This window comes from Streptopelia decaocto, assembly GCF_964273445.1.
Source record: "Streptopelia decaocto genome assembly, chromosome: 6".
NCBI lineage: Eukaryota > Metazoa > Chordata > Aves > Columbiformes > Columbidae > Streptopelia > Streptopelia decaocto.
The window spans coordinates 15,621,117-15,638,575 of record NC_138660.1 but is presented as its reverse complement, the minus strand read 5'-3'; the positions used below and the strand labels follow the sequence as shown (position 1 = coordinate 15,638,575).

The window sequence follows — 17,459 nt, the reverse complement described above, 5'->3', positions numbered from 1 at the left end:
ACAATATTCATTTAAAATGCACTGGAGTCATATTTGATTATGAGAATGCCAAGTGTGTGGCTTAGTAAATTTGCTTGAAGAGAATTCTTGGGGGGAGAGAAAGAGGCAGTGCAGGTCTCCCTGAAACAGCTGCATGTGAAAGGGAAATATTTGGATTGGAAAATAAATTAGAAGAATTCAGAGGAATTTAACAACAATTTTTGAACCATATAGTAAGGGAGGCTGAGGATTAAGAGCTTATAGGGAAGAGAAAAACAGAATAGAAGGGGTGCATAAAACTCGTAGCTCCATAGAAAAACACATAATCCCTTTCCTGGCTGTCCAAGAGAAGATTCAGTTTATTTTCAATATTTTCTTTTGCATTGTTGAATGGGAGGGAATGAAAGCGTAAAAATGAACAAAACCAGTAAGCATTTAAACAAAATGTTGGTTAATTCTGTAGTGGAAAACGTTCATATGTAATTAAAAATACTATGGCCTTTCTTTTTTCTCTTTCTCTGATGCTCTGCATCATTAAACCGTGCAGATGAAACCTTGAAAAAGCTTGTATTAAAATTGTGAAAGTTATACACCAGGGTAGTAATGGCATATGAAGTTCAGTATTTCTGCAAAATAGAAATAATTCTATAGCAGGTATAAATGTTATTCTCTTATGATACAGTGATCAGAGAAGGGTTCTCTGCTGGAATACTTTTTGAAAGCATCAGTCTCTACTTGTGTGGGGAAATGCAATTGAGAAGAATTATCCTGTTCAATAGTTGAGCTTTATTCTGGAAGTACTGACCAGAAACTTTTTTGTGATTTAAAATCTGCGAGAGTCTGACAGTTGAACTGATACTGTGGCCAGTATTTTTCTATCAAACTGCTTGATAGAAAATAGGATTTTTGATTAAATTGAGATGTGCAAAAAGTGATGAATCTTTTAATGTAAAGTTTCCAATGGCTTAAACAGAGGAATTGCTGAAAAAGGTACCAGATTGCATCATGAAAATTATAGTCTTGGACCATATGTTTCCATTTTGTTCTAGGAGATAGATTTTCTACAATTTGGGGTTCTTGTGACATATGAGTCAACATTAAAAGGGAAGAAAACTGCATTTAAATGGCTTCACACAGGTTCTAGATAGCGGTGAGGTAGTCTAAAATTACTTCTTATACTGAAAATTATTTTGAACATTGCAATGCCATGTATCTAGTAGTGAGAACAGTCCCAGGTTTTAAAAAATAATTACGATTGCACTAGTCATGTGCTCAAACAGAAAACCATTGACCAAATTTCTCTTGTCTCTGAACACTAAATAACACAATGGAAAAAATCACTTTCTTTCTAACTGTGACAGATTTTTAATGAGGCAGAAATGTCACTGCTCAAGTCTGTGGGCCAGACTGCAGTTTATACAATCCCTTTGCAAAAATCCACATGAATCCAATCTCTCAGATCATTTCTTATTTACCAGAGCTCTTTGAATTCCTTAAGTTCATAGCATTTTCGTATGGAACTTGGTGTAACCTATTCTTTCCTTATCCTCATCTCCTTCACTGACGTCTCAGATTTCTTGGGAGGAACCGATTCTTATATTTTTTGCTTACCAAGAGAATTCTTACTGTTTTCCTGGCAAAATCTCTGGTCTTTCCCCTCATGAAGATATAAACCTCTAATTTGCATTAATGAATCTCCATTCAGCCGTATTTCAGTACCTCTGACTTCTGTCTAGTCCTTACACCCACTGAAGACACAAAGTTGGTTATTTCCATGCCCTACCTGTTTAGTTCTCATTTTGGAATCTGGTGATAGATTGTTGAAGGTATAATGGGCCTGTGTGACTCCGCAGAAAAGGACCGCAACAATACCTGAAATTCAAAGAAAAAAACAGAGTCAGCAGGTTTTATTTTCTTACTCAGGTTTGTCAAAGGGCCACATTAAAAAAGCTAATTAGACCATTAACAGCATTTTATAACAAGAGAACTTTAAGATATGTTTTAGAAGAGCGTCTTGCAATCAAACTAGAATTTTTTCCTTTGATAAAAACCATGAAATCTTCTACTTGGTCCATCAGGCATTCACAGCATTTCCACTGTTGTGTATTTGGCCCAGAACTGTAGCAAATTTGTTTGAATTAATACATGGTTAATATCTGACCATAATTTGACTGACAGGCAAGCCTAACATAATTGTAATATGAAGGACTTCAGATTATTTGAAAATTTTGGTATAGACTGGGTAGGAAAGTAAAAACTAATTTTATTACATTTAAATGCTTTGAAAGCACTTGGTATGGAATGACTGCAACAGGGGAATGTCGTTTCTATCTGTGCCTGACTGTGACCCTTATGGTAAGCAGTGAGTAACAATGTGCAGCGTAGACAACAACAACATATCGCTTAAAAATGATGCTCTGGCAGGTGCAAGCCGCACTGCCCACGATGACCACGCCAATGGCTGTGGCCATGTGGCAGTAATTATACTTCCCAGCTTGTGGAAGGTCTTGAGGAGCAGGGCAGCAGTTTTGTCAGGAATAATAATAAGTTTGAATTATATTTCTTATTTTTGAATACTTCCTCCCTGTCCCTGGTTCTACCTCACTAGAAACATTGAATAACTTTACTGTAGTGTGGTACAATAATTAAAGTAGTTGATAAGATTGTCAGCTCTGGACACAGATAAGGCAGAAGGAACCCACACAGGGAGAAAATGGAACAGCAAAAATAAGTGTCCACCAGTAACCATATGCAAATGCCCATGGAGGAGGAAATCTCTGTGCTTTTTTTTCCAAACTTGGGGCATGTCTACATAGATAATTATATACATAACAGCTCAGGGCTTGCTCATGTCCATTCCAATTGTCATTCCCTGACAATGTCCACGCACATTTCCTGAAGCACGAGGAGCACGTGAGTCCTGCTGTGTTTCCAGGAGCAGCACTGGTGTGCCCAGAGCCAGCCCGCATGGTGCCACACACACGTGCTCGCCGGGGCTCACACACACAGGCAGTTTCCACCATCCCCCCACGCACTTTAGTTCTTGTGACTTTCAGCCCTAATACTCACAGCCTCCTAAGATCTAAATTGTGCCCTAATTAGCATTTTAGTTCTGCTTCCTCATGGGTTGCTCTGCAAATTTTTAGGTAATTTTTAGCTCATAGGCTGCTGACGTGCTGAGATAAGACTGATGAATCCAAGGAAACATATTGAGGCAACAAAGCAAGCAAAAGTTACCCGTGCAGGTTTAGGTAATATTCATTCTTGCAATGTGACTGCAGCAGATTTCTAGGCATTTATTGAGTTAAACTAGCACTGAAACATATAAACCAGTTAAACTGGAAGCAAAGAGGATGCAGTAGAGTTGTGAAAATAATCTCAGTCTGTTCTCCATCCTGGACTTGAAACTGGATAAGGCTTCCTCCAGCTTCTCCAGGATGGTGGCATCCTGAATTTACAAAGGCCAGCAAGAAGAGGCTTAGTAAAGGGGGCAGAATCTACAGTGCTGCAGGCTTTGACATGGTAAACCCAGTAGAAAACAATCTGCTACTTCAAAAGGATTAGTAGGAGCAGGCCAGGCTTCAGGCAGTCACAGGAAAAATGGATGGTAATGCACTAAGCAAGTGTCAGGTGAAAGTTCTGGTGCCTTGATAGGTTCTTTACTAGGCTTATCCAAACTTCTAAAGGCTTGAATTTTAGCAGCAAGAGGGCCCTGGAGGTGGGTGAAATCTCCTCCTCCCCTAAAGCACGGTATAGTTAAGGAAGCATGGTAAATAAAAATTTAGACAAAGTTAAAACTGTTGCATGTGGGGGAGTGTGTGCATGTGGGAACAACACACTGCCACATACCAGTTAAAGTAATTATTACTTTACCAAACTTTCTCAAATTTCTGACTCTCTTTGGATTACTAACCATGAAAATATTGCCCAACAAAATCCACCTTACTTCACTTGCAAGGCTTTCTTGTTTCTGTGAAGAAGTGAGGCCTGGAATTAATATGCTTTTGATAGAACAAAAAGTATGGAATAAAAAATTCTGAGATGAATTTGGCACAAGGGATAACCGCCATCAGAAAGAAAATGAGAAAGCCAATATATGTATATATTTTTCCCCCACAAACCACTGTGGACATTTCCTTTGCTTCTGGGTTGTCTTGATGTTGTAAATTTACCTGTATCACTTCTACAGAACACAATACCTGCATCCAAGAGAAATTCCACTGAGCTTTAACTGCTGTGTCTTTGTTTTTTAGTGTTTATTTTCTTATGTCTAGTTTTCTTTTTTCTAACTACACCAAGACTTTCTAGTAAATAATGTGGGGAGTAGTGAGATTGTTACTGCTAAATATGTTTCAGGAAGTTCATGGTTTTGTGAGGTTTGATTGTTCTCTTAAATGCGTCTTTTTTCTCAGTAAGTGTATTTGATTGTGAAGAACTGATCTGGGGAGTTTAAAAATTCTCAAGGCATTAATAATATGCAATGGGATGCTCAAACAGTGAAATTCCAGTTAAAAAATAGAGCTAATCAGTAACGTTGCTAAGTATCATTAGCTCCAGGCTCAGTAACAGAAATGGAGATAAGAGTTTCTGATTCGCTTTCTTCAACATGAATCATCATCGTGCCAAGCCTTGCATTTTTAAAATTGACTATTAAATTCAGCTATGATTATAAAATGTTTTTTGACTGCTAAGAAAGTGCTAATTATGGGTAGTAAGTGAACTGAGAGAGTGACATGAGGAATAAAATCGCCTAAGTCTGATTTTACAATAGGAATAAATGATCTGAACCATGCAATTATGCAAGTGTAGAAACCAGATACCCCGTTTCCAGGGAAGACTGGGGGAATGCAATGGAATATTTCAATTGCTACAATTGAAGGCTTAATATGTACCAGCCATGCCTCTTGCAATGAATGCTTCATTAAAAGGCTTGGAGAAAATTGTTTGTAATGCATTTCCATGAAAATGATTACTTAAGAGTAATGGCCAATTACATGTTAATGTAACTACAAAGGAAAGACAACTGCCTAAAGAAAGAGGCAAACAGAACTTTTCAGCTAGAAGGAAAAAGCAATCTGGATTTCTTTGTAAAGACTATTAAAGCTGGATTTTGAAGTTAGCTGGGTAGCAACATACAGTACGAACTGTGTCTGGCACATAAATTAGGTTGTTAAATTTCTGCAAACTTTCTTTCACAGAGAAACAGATAAGACCTTTGGACCTTATGACAATACTGGAATTGTAAACAGAAAGTATTTATTAGATGCAGGGAGGCAGCTAAAGTGAGATGGTCCTTTTACCACCTTTAGTGCTCTGAGCTTTAATTTCAGGGTGTTGGACTCTCAGCTCACCTTTTCAGTGCTGTCATATTGTTTCATTTTTAAGTGGCAAATTTAGCAATTACAGAGATATGTGGTACTACAACTGCTGAACAAAATGCTAACCTAAAGTAAAAACGGAATGTTTTGAGTTGAAATGCGTGATCAGTCATGAAGTGCAATACAGCCACTTGTGTCTGTAAAGTTACTGGAATTTTTCACTCAATATAAAATTGAGAAACCTCACAGTAAAATATTGATAGTCACTAGTAAAGTTTCAGCTACAGCTCAACCTCTTTGAAGAGGTCTTATTAGAAATAAAAGCCTACACTTTTATTTGATGTTTTTGCTCCTTATATAATAGAGAAATATTGCTGGCTTGTTACCTGCTTATACAATTAGAGAACTTGTTCTTACATTAGTTTTACCAAATACTTGTAGTTGAAATCTATGCTAGGACAAAAGCTGGTAATATTAAAATATAGTATAGCATAAAGCAGTAACTTATATCTTTAAAAGTATTTTTCTGACAGTGTGAACTTTAACATGATAGCGTGAGCATTAGTTTATAAGTGTTAATCTAAAAGTAGTTCCTATATTTTTTCTGAAAGACAAAATATTTTTTTTGATCATTTAATAAATGGGCAAAAGGAAGTGTACCCTTGCTTTTCAGCAGCATGCACAGTGTGCTTTGAGTGCATACTTGCAAGTGACTGCCCACAATCTAAGCTTCAGAATTTGCTAATTTAAGACAATAACACTGACATTATGTCTGCAGGTGTCAGGTCTTTTAGTGGTAAAAAAAGGAATTTGGAAAAATAAAAAGCCAAAGCCAAACCTCTACCTTCTGGGGAAACAAGGGAATGGGTAAAACGTATAATTTCATTTGAAAAGATCTGAAGGTAAACTGACCAGTTTTCATCCCAAATTGGAAGCCCTCCAGAGGTTCAGGGATGTCTTTCTGATGATGCCCAAGCAACAGGAACTGGTCTTTCATCAAATGCAGTGGAATGTGGGGAAAAGAGAACAATGAGGACTCGGTAATAGAGAAATCATTTAAATCAGATAACATTTGCCTTGGAGTCATATTTATGTCAGAATATCTCCACAGCACCTACTGGGCACATCCCAGTGCAGCCTGAATGCGTGAGTGGCAGGAAACGAGGCACCGTCTTCTGCATCAAATTGTTGCAGTAATGAGGCTATGAAACCAGTAGCAACAATATCCCTATTCAGTCTGTTTTCACTGAGTCTATGAAGTGTGACTAATATTTTTTTTATACTGAAGCAAAGATTCAAAGCTTCTTTCACCACACCTGCACCAATGCAGAACTCAAGGTGGTGCTTTTTTCATGAACCATTCATCTCTGGAGTTGTCTGAAGTTGATTTTATGTTGAAGTGACAGAAAGAAACAAAAAACTGAGCTGAGGGAATTTTTAGGCCCTCTTCTGAGGAATGATCATTGGTTTTGACCTGGCTGCTTCAAGTGAGGCCTGTGCTTCGGTGATGTACTTTTGTAACTCCAAATGAATTGTTGCATTTGATTTAGATTGGAACTCCTACAGTGAGACAGACCAGGTTTTATTCTAGACACGCTGAGAGTGCTTACCTGTTTATCCTGAGCCTGTTCACTAGCAATATGATTCCACTATCCTCATTTTATGCAACTGATCATTGATCTCAGCCTAATGCCATGCTAGAATATGTACTTTTCTCTAAAAACAACCACCTTTCTTTTCTTCCCTTACTGCCTTAAAAGGCTGTACCTCCAGCAGGACCTAAGTTAGCCAGACCCAACCATGGACTCAAGTGTATTCGTGGTCTGGTCAAGTGATGCTGTTGAAAGGGCGAATGGGATAAGTGAAACTGCACAGGCTATTGTATCTAGCTTATATGTCAGCAAAGTATGTCTAGAACTTCCCCTAAAGTACAGGACCCACCTGATATTCCCATTTTACAATAGCACATATCACCCAGAGCCATCTCTGAAGTCCTACAGGCAAGCAATGGGTTAGTAACTTGTGGCACACTTGCCCAGTTGTCACCTGTGTCTGCAGAGCACTGCGAATGCTGTCTTATTAGCTGTGAAGAGCCTGCTTTCCTGATTAGACCCAAATTTAATCCTTTCTTCCTGGGAGTGACAGAACTACAGCTTGAGAGTTGAAATCTGTCTCCTTTTTGACCTAGAAGCTAAGCTGTCCCTTCTTCCTGGGAGGAGTCTGCCTTCCTCTCTGTGTGACACAACATGGCACAGTACTTATGAATAAAGGAAAGAAAACCATAAAGTTGAGAATTTAAAGCTCAGAATAACTTTCTTTTTTTGGAGTAATGCCAGCACAATGAACTAAAGCCAATGAGGTACCAACCTGCATTGTGCTCGCAGTGTTCAGAACTGCAGGCAGAAATGTTTTGATAGAACCCTTCTGAGAGTGATAGAAGAAGAGCTGGTCACAACATTTAAAAAAAACAAGGAGATAGATGACGGATCCAAGACAAATTACAGCAAGCAGATCAGAACAGCAAACAGCCACGAGAATAAATGCACTTTGTCAGCAGCACTAAAGGAAATAGAAGTTGGTGACATTTGTTCTTGCTATGTTCTAAATACAAACGTAGCACAAAACTACCCCCGTGACAAACCAGATCATAATAAGCTGCTTATTTATTTTTGGAGGAAAAGTGTTCTCACTAAGTGGACTGTGCTCTCCTGTGAGCTCCTGAACAAGAAGGCAGGTGTCAGACATATCATGAAACGTTCAGATGAGAATTGCTGTGGGTGAGGAAGCAACAGTAATTTATTATCACAAGCTATTTCCTTTATAATGATCAGAAAATAATAATTTTGGGCTGGGCTTTGAAAATCAGTAAAGGAATGAAGATGATCCCCTCCAACAACTTTTACTTCATGATCTACTGTCTTTCTTAGCTTCATAACACAGGTCTTTGGTGTGTAGAAATCAGAGGTGGTTGGGCCATAATTTTGATGCTTTTACACTAATAAATTCTATATGACTTTGAAGTATACATTAATCGAATGCACAACTGCAAATAAATCCATATACATATATTTGAGTGCATTTTTGCAGGTATATTAATCTGTTTTTATTTGAATGTTTACCTAGTTCAAACAGCTGTATATAGAGGTGAACATTAAATGCCCATGTACATCATGTAAGCTTTCACAGATTAATGACTGAGTGATCAGTTAAAAAATAGCAAATTTTGTTAATTATAAAACAAGAGAACAGGCAGTTAATAAGCATAAGATGTACTTTCCTCATTTATTTTGATAAGTGTTTAATTTAAATTACTTTTTTTTTTTTGTAGCCTACTAGTAAATACTCTGTAATGAAGTTTGAAAATGAAAGCAACTATATTAACACTGACCTTACTATAGTGTGCTGTTACTACAACTTTGCTCAGCAGTCAGGAATTATATTCTTTGATGCAAATGAGAAAGTGCACAAATTAGATTCTACTGTATAAAAATCAATTCATAATGCATATGTCACAGCTTGATGATACAGCTATAAGATTAATAACCATAACATTTATTTATAATTTACAGTTATCAGTAAACAATAATTGTGTAGTCATCTCAGATTTTTACTTTGAATTGCTGGTTTGACCACATCCATTTTTCAACCAGGGTCAGGCCCATGTATTGTATGTTATATATCACAGGATATCTTGAGGTAGAAGGACGAAATATTTAATAAAATATTGACCTTCACTGCTCTTCATTCACATATATTTTAAAAAATCTGCAAGCTAAACAAGGGAGCTCTACCACTTACTATACCTACCCAAAAACCAGTTTAGCCTGTTATTTATAAATTGTGACATACTTCAATATTAAGACATCAAAAGGCTCATAGTGATTGAAGAACTAGTGTGGAAAGCACTGTAAGAATAAAATTATTTTGCAATTACATTACTTACTAGCTACAGGGAAATACTGATGCTTAGTGTTAATCCTTTGAAGTTCATTTAGAAGGAATGAACAGAGGAAATGTGATATCCAAGGAAAATGAAGATGAATATAGGCATAAATGTATAATGGATCAAGTTAATTTTTGAAGCAAGCCTACTGAAGTAAAAGACTTCAAACTAGGGCTTTAGCTGATGGAATGGAGTGGTCCAGCAGGGTCATTGCATGGTTATGATGCTCTCTTGATTGTAATGATTGCTCTTGAGGACAGACACACTTGACTGTAAAACAGATGATTTATGCATTAAGACAAGGGGCAAAGCAAGTAAGCTAAAAAAGACTAGAAATGGTAGAGTCCGAATTAAAAGCTGAGTGTGTTCTGAAGGATGAGTGGCTTTCCCTGGGTTCCCTGCACCTTCTGCAACAGGTGCCTTGTGCAGCGCATTCCTGTGTGGGAGACTGCACTGCACACAGAACCGCATCTTACACGGGCTGCCTGAGCATGGGTGTGAGAAATCAGAGCCACCTCTGAAATCTATGCTCCCAGCAGAACCTAAGTCACTTGAAAATTTCTTAACCAATACGGTAATTCTCCTGCTGAAGTGGAAGTTTAAAATCATATTATCAAAGACGCAGTTATTTCAGACCAGACTGAGAGAAAATGAAAGCAACATCAAAACTGGTGAAACCAGACAACTATAAATAGCCACTCTAAGGTGTAATGTTAGTGCAGTACTAATGAAGTCAAAGCACTTAGAAAATACAGCTTCGAATTTCTGAAGCTATCCTCCTTTACTTCCATTTTCATATAGTGATCATGCACATCTCTGGGAGCTGTTAAACATCAAGACACAAAATGGACACAGTCCAGCTGGTATCTGATTTTCTCTGTGTGTTGGAATACCAACCTTTTGTTCTGTTCATGTGCTCCTCTTTTTACTCATTGTCCTGAAGATTCTGGCAGCATGCAAATTTGTGTATTTAATAAGGTAAAGATGCCAGAAATGTAGATGTTAATACCGTTTTGGAAACAGTTTCATTGTATGGCTCATAATAAAAAAAGGAACACGCTGGCTCCATAGAAATCAGTAGAAGTATAACTGTTGACTTCAGAGGCTTTGAACTATTTTGCAAACAAACCAGCATGGGCTGCATTAACAGTCTATTAAGCAATTTTCTTTCCCTGACAGTAACTAGAGCACTAGATTTCAGAGGTGACAGCATCAAAAACATCAAAATGATCAAGCTCTAACAAACTGTTCTTTCAAATCCCACTATACAACAGCTTGCTCTCGAGGTAAACTATATTCTTTACAATTTTTGCCTAAAATTCTGTGGACTCTTTATGTTGTAAAAAGCAGTCCCTGAGTATGTACTTGGCTGCCATTGTATGATTTCTTTGTCAGTATTGACAAAAATTAAATCATACATCTTTCTGTCACTGGGACATGACTGTACTTCTCCTGTTGCAAAAGGTGTTTTAGACATGCACTGAACAAGATGAACATTTATTTTAAAATTCCAGAGATGGGTGCAACTCCCTGGCAATGCTGAGGATGACCCTGTCCTCTGTTTCCCACCGATGGCTGGGAAAAAGGCGGAGGGAGCGGGACATGTGGCGTGCACAGAGGGGCAGAGTCTCCAGCAGCCACAGTGCTCTGTATGTTTGCTTCCTCAGACTTACCCTCAGCTCTGGTCCTCTAGCTGGGCAGAACAGACTGGGATTAATGGTGGCACTCATGGGGACAGGACAATGTGACAAAGGAGAGGAAGAAAACTTAGGGCTTTAGCCTGATCTAATAAGTCTTTGTCTGGAAAAACTACTCAATGTCTCTACAGATTTAATCTTGAAGATGAAACCATATCCAATATAGCAACTGGCTTTGGGAAGCTTTATGCATGATGTCATGCCTAAAATAAACAAGACATTTTCCCACACTACAGGCATATTTTTAAACTGCCTTTATTCAATAAAATGAACCGCTTACCTGTAAGACCCGCGGCTTCTGCTGATAAGAAGGCACTCCAGGACAGGAGGAAAAACAGTCCTGTCTCCAACATTGGGAACTCACACAGTTTTGTAAATTTTGTCAGGTGCTGAAAAGTTGTTGAGGAAAAATAAAAAAAACAGCTGTTTTGTGAGCTAAAATTGCCCCCAACCTGATAAAGGATGAAAGCAAGCAAGCTCCCCCACCATACTCCTCTATACAAGTTGAATGCAGGAAAAACCATACAGCTTCTGAATTCTCTTAAACAAAGAGGAAAATCCAGCACAGGTGTTAAACAGGTGAATTCTACAAGTTGGCTATTTCAAGTGCTTTTGTGGTTTGTGAACTAATGCCTAATTGGTTGCATTTTGCATATTCTTTTCCCAGAAAAAGGGGAAAGAAAGTAATTTTGTCCAGTTTTGTTAACAAAATGACTTTTGCTTACATTTGCGTCAATGCAAGACAGACAAAACTTGCTGCCCTTTTGATGATAGTATTTTACAGGAAGAACTGTAAAACAAGAATAAATGCAGGACAACAGATATGCTTTTTGTTTCTAGTTTAGGTAAACTGGCTGACTTGATTTGTAGCCTAGTCTTTGCCTTTTTTGTATAATTGGTGCTAGTTTGTAGCTCATAAATAAGTTGCTGTAGTTCATAAATTCATGTTTTAACCTCAGAATATCTCAAAGCACTTTTGTAAAAATGTAATTACTTACAAATAGTAAACTAAAGACCAGAGTCTTGCGTCATGTCAGAAAGAAACTTATATAGTTCTTTGTGGATTCTGACAAGTGAAATTTCCTGTCAATTATGATTTGACTGTTTGCTTGCAATTTGACTGTTTGCTTGTCTTTAATCATGGTTTGGGCTCAAACTAAAGATGATCAGTCTCAGATATCACACGTTTTTTCCGACACACATTGATACTTTTCTTTGAAAACAAACTACAAAGGATATTAAAGCTGTGACAACAGCATAAGAGGATCCCATGGCAAATGATCCAGCAAAGATCCCCAGGAAATTTCCCACAGACTGGAAGAAAGCAGCAGCATCAAATGCATTAGGATTCTCCTTAGGACTGTAAATGGATATAGAGCTGAAAAGAAACAAAGGGATGGGGAAGAGAAATAGAAAAAGGAATAATGAATTCAGTCACATTGTTACTGGAATCAGTAATTGAAAATGGATATTTTTAGGGACTCAAAATGCAAAATGAGGCTTTTCTGGGCTGATAGCAAATGGAAGAGCAAAGCAGATGGAGGCTGGGGGGCGGAATAGTTTATTTTCAAGGTATCACACTGGAAATCAATAGTCTGCTGCCAGTCAGTAAACATTTTTATACTAGAAGTTCCATAAAGAATATTGTTTCCAGGCCAACTAAACATTAAAAGGTGGTAGGTGTATAACAAAACTGCAGAGAAGATAGATAACTTTGAATTATTTATTGGCCATATGTCTTTGGAGCAGTTATATATTCAGAAATATTGTTGATAAAAAGCACAGTTTTATGGCTGAGGCTCAAATGGGCGACACAAATCACAGCAGGTACCAAATCTGCAGCAGCAATCTTGTCATAAACCACCCAGTAGCTCCCTTCTTGGTGTAACCCTTCATAAATAGAGCTGAAAGCACATCAAGAGCTCAACATGGAAAACCTTGTGGGTAGAATGAATGTTGTCCCCCAGAAAGAAATTGCTGCAGTTGTCAAAGGTCATCTCCTGTATCCCACCCCTGGGTACTGCCACCAAAGGGAAGGCCACACACTAAAGTGTTTTGGAGTTTCAGGGTTATTTGCCACTAGTCAGTTACTGCACAGGACACTAGTAACATCAACTATGCATGCTTTTTTTCTTGTTGAAATGTTAATGTTAACAGCTATGAAATAGCTCTAAGGCTACCAAACTAATTAAGCAACCTTTTAGATCTTGTGGTTCCGTTGATTTCAGTACTGTAGGTCTTTTATGTTCATTGTCAAAGAAAATATACTGAGCTTGGCATTGGATTCCAGAAAGCAGCTTGGATTGCTGGAAAATTACTGGTATTTTAAGCATTAAAAATTTAGAATTTTTTAAATGTCTTGAATATTTTAAGCTTTTGCATATTAAGAACGTGATCCCTACAGTCTGATGTCTTCCATCTGGAAATGAGGCTTGGAGATAAAACTCCATGTGGAGGATTTTCTAAACAGTTGCATTCATTTAGGAATCTCCAACTAACATGAAGACATGAAAACAGACCTCATGCTTTCAGTCTGTAAAGAAGGCACAAGGATTCTAAAGGCATGTGGTGGAGCACCACTAAATATGAGGGGTGAATACTTACCCAATCCAACAGAAGTTACTAGGCACCAAAATCTGGTATCTTCAGTTACACTGATCAGCACCACCACAAAACTAGTGAGATGATTTGTAGTGGAAAGTGCTATTAATAGCAGTATACAAAATATTGTTCCCAGAGGTAATGCTAATCAACAACATGTTGCTATCTACATTTTTAGTCCTCTTTCAACTGTGACTCTCTTAGACCAGGGGTCAGTCTTTGCTTCTCTTGCCTTCAGATGATTCTTGAAATGTTCCTTGTCTCTGGCCTACTCAAAATGTTTTGTTAGATCCCACACGAAATAAAAACTATATTAAGCCATAGAAACATTCTCTAAACTGATGGAAGAGCTCTATGAAATGAAATCCCATCAGCTGTGATACTGTATGTTTATAGTCTAATTTGCTAAGTTTGTTTTGCATACTTAGGTAGGTTTTGGTTAGTTATTTAATGTTGAAACTATTTGGTTGTGTAACCAGAACTGTTAGATCTAAAACTTTTAGGCATGTTTTGACACAAAGCAGCCACTTGGTTCTCTGATATTTGCCCTAAATAAGTATAAAGAGAGTGCGGCTGCTGTTCTGTATTGCTTAGTGAACTATGGATCAGGAACTGATCTTTTGTGCCGCTGGTGCTGCCGCAAGCACAGAGTGGGGAATTCAGAGAGGTCATTTTATTACACTATAAAATCAAGGAAAATTGTTCTATTATGGGCTCTGCCCATGGAAGGTATGCTTAGTAATAAAAAGTAGAACCAAAAAATCTCGACATGGAGTGAAAAGTTAGTAGTCAAAAGTAAACTATTGCTATTAACTGACTTTTTATTAAGTATGTTAACTTTAAGGCAAGAAAAGGTGACTTTGTCAAGACCTGTTAGAGCTCCAGTTTACCCTCCAATTTATCAATAGCTTTCAGGTATGGAAAAAACTAGAAGAAAGCATCCTATTCTTAGGGCAATTATTTAGGAACAAGTACAGTGAGTCATTCTCACTGGGCATTTTTTCTACTCAACATGCCCCCAAACTCCATGATTTTTTAAAAGCACCATAACACAACATATGCTCATTATGCTAACCATGGTTTCTGGACTAAATCTTTCCAGAACTCAGGTTTCCCTGCAGCTCAGAGAGTATTTAGTTCTGTTTTTTATTTTGTATTATTCTGTACTAGAGGTATTATTGTTTATTTTTTTCTGAATATTTTTCTTCTTTAACACTAACTTTTAACCATTTCAAGCATCTAAAATACATACTAATCTAGCTGATAATTTTTCTATATAAGCTATATTTCAACAGAACATAATTTTATTCTGTTTATTCCAGTGCTTCCTGACAAGCCAATTATTTGACCTAAAAAATTGCAATGTTTAACACTGGAGAGAACCATAATTAAACTTACATTCCTCTACTCTTCTTCCTTTTCCTCAGAACAATTCAAGAAACATGCTGGCATGACTTACTACTTCTGCTATCTGGTCTCTCTGACTGATACAAAAGGGATTGATAGCAGTTCACTAACAAGCAGTGTAAGACTTTGACACTAAATTTGCAACTGTGTTTAGTTTTTAAATATTAGAGGTTTTGTAACTGTCAAACTAGTATGAGAAAAAATGGGTTTTTTTCTGTAAACTTGTATCAGAGGTGGATTAAGCAAGTTCTGAAAATAAATGCAGTAGAAAACTTTTCGGAGATTGATAAATGAACAGGACTAATGGTAAAGATAAGCTTTACCTATCACCTGTAATGAGATAGAGTGGAGGGACAGAAATAACAGATTTTTGTTGAGTCCTCAGTGAATGCTTGATAGATACATCTCATGAACACCTGCCTCACTCTCTACTGCCTATCTATATGTAAGTTTGGTTATCTCTGCATCTCCTTCAGGCTGGAGTAAAGAATAATAATTAGCTTCCTCACTGATTCTTGTAGGGATTAGCTGATACTTTCTCTATTAGAAAACTATTTAACAGATCTCATTTTCTTTCCAGTTCTTATGCGCTTCTTTGACTAAATAACAATGGACAGGGTCAAGTGCTTCAGAGCTTGCAAAAAGGAAATACAGGCAATATTTATTTATACAATAAATTGCAAGTTAGGATGGTAGCTTTTGCTTGAAACAGAAAGAAGGATTAACCAGTTGAACCATGCTGATCATTTTGCTTCTTTCCTCCTCTCATCTGCTAAATCATTTTAGGATGAAAGCTCAGAGTGATGAGGAATGTTTTTTTTCTATGGACTTATAAGGGGATATAATACTAAAGGTCTCCATTGCCAAGCAAGAAGTGCTTTTGCAACAGAAAGAGTACAGTCACATTTCCAGTCACATCTTAATCAATTGCTTTTACATCTTCAGTTATTTTCAAGGAAAATCTCTTTTATTCATAAGATCCTTTTCTTCCTGTTAAGTTTTCCCAGCCTGTGAACATAGCAGATCGTATTTCCCTTTTGTTAAAAAAAATTGAAAGCATTTAGGATTAGAGCAAAGATTTTTCAGTAAGTCATGGAAGTTTTTTGAGGAAAAATCGGTAGGTGAGACTAAACCTTGTGTCCTACCTTTTGTTCCTGTCAAGGTCTGACATGCCTAGGGCCAGTGTGGCAGCATCAGATAGAAATGTAACTAGCAGAATAGCACTAAGATCCTTGGTTTTGCTATCAGCCAAAGTGATGCAATGCACGGATCAGACAAATTTTAGGAAAAGGCAATATGCTGAAGAAAATATACTACAGCACCAGAAGAAAAATGTGTACAAACAGCAGAAAATTTCTAATTGTATAATGTGGAATCAATGATTAGAAATAACCAGTAAACAAACAGTTTTATTCCTTTTTTCTTTCTTCTGTCTGTTTGATCAACATGAGAACAAACAGCTTATTATCTTTGTACTATCTTTGAAGAAGATTTCTTTCTACTTGCTAAATCAAAAGGCTACCTCTTGCCCAGTGGCCTCCTTCCTCTTTGCTGCACTATCACGTGCCACGTTAATACTGCACAGAAAAGACTCAGGAACAGCCTTAAAAATACAAAAACCTCCATACCTGAAAATACAGAAAGGTCAGATATTCCTTAAAATACCCTCACTGAATGAAGTGGGATCTCCCTCAGGTGATAAATAATTATAGAACTACATTGTGATTTCATCAGCTGCTAATTAAGAAAAATAAAACAGGCCAGGAAAAAAAAATAGAGTTCGAGGTTGTTTTAAGAGGGAAAGAAGGTTTTTTCCTGACATTACACAGGAAAAGGTAGGTCACTATACTGTGTTAGAAAAATCAGAGCTTTCAGAGAAGTGGATTGAACTGAACAGTTTCTGTTCCCACACAACATTTTAACTATATAATTTTCCTAAAAGTGTTGGAAGAAAGCTGAAAAGACAGAACTGTCATTTCCCCACAATGTAACTGTTGAACTGGAAGCTAGATGGACACATGGACAGCACCAGATACCTACACCTCTTGGCAAGGTTTGTGTTGGTAAAGCCTTCCAGGCCTCCTCATAAAATAGCTCCTCACACAGTAAGTAGACAAACTATAAAAATGAAAACAACTGAGGTAAGATTGCAATGTGAGTATGCAAAGCCAACAAAAGCTCATGTGAAGTAGAGAAGGTTCGCAGACCATTAAAGTGGGGCAAAGGAGAGACACACCAGTGCGGGAAGGTGTTGGGAGTAGCAAAAGCAGTTTGAGGCAAATATCTAGAGATCTTCTAGATGAAAATTTCCAACAACAAACAAGCTTATTGTATTTTTCAGATGTATTTAAAACAGTGATCAGTGAGCAAAAGAATGCACAGGAGGTGCATTAAAAGAACATAGATGAGTATTCAGTACATCCTTCTGTACAAAGAAATCTGTCTCCCTGGAATTTATTCCTCACAATGTTTGCAAATTGTTTAGAGCATTAAGGCTCCAGAAACTTGCATTTC

General features: G+C 37.4%; 1 protein-coding gene across 1 annotated transcript in view; it reads right to left on the bottom strand.

Annotated features, from left to right (window-relative positions):
- Window positions 1–17,459, bottom strand: part of SLC9A9 (solute carrier family 9 member A9) — a 192,144-nt gene that overhangs the window by 104,522 nt on the left and 70,163 nt on the right. The window contains exons 7-9 of the mRNA XM_082057237.1: window positions 12,180–12,315; window positions 11,218–11,326; window positions 1,763–1,851 (exon numbers count right to left, since the gene is read on the bottom strand). Coding sequence (XP_081913363.1) covers window positions 1,763–1,851; window positions 11,218–11,326; window positions 12,180–12,315 — 334 coding nt within the window. The remainder of the gene's footprint in view (window positions 1–1,762; window positions 1,852–11,217; window positions 11,327–12,179; window positions 12,316–17,459) is intronic.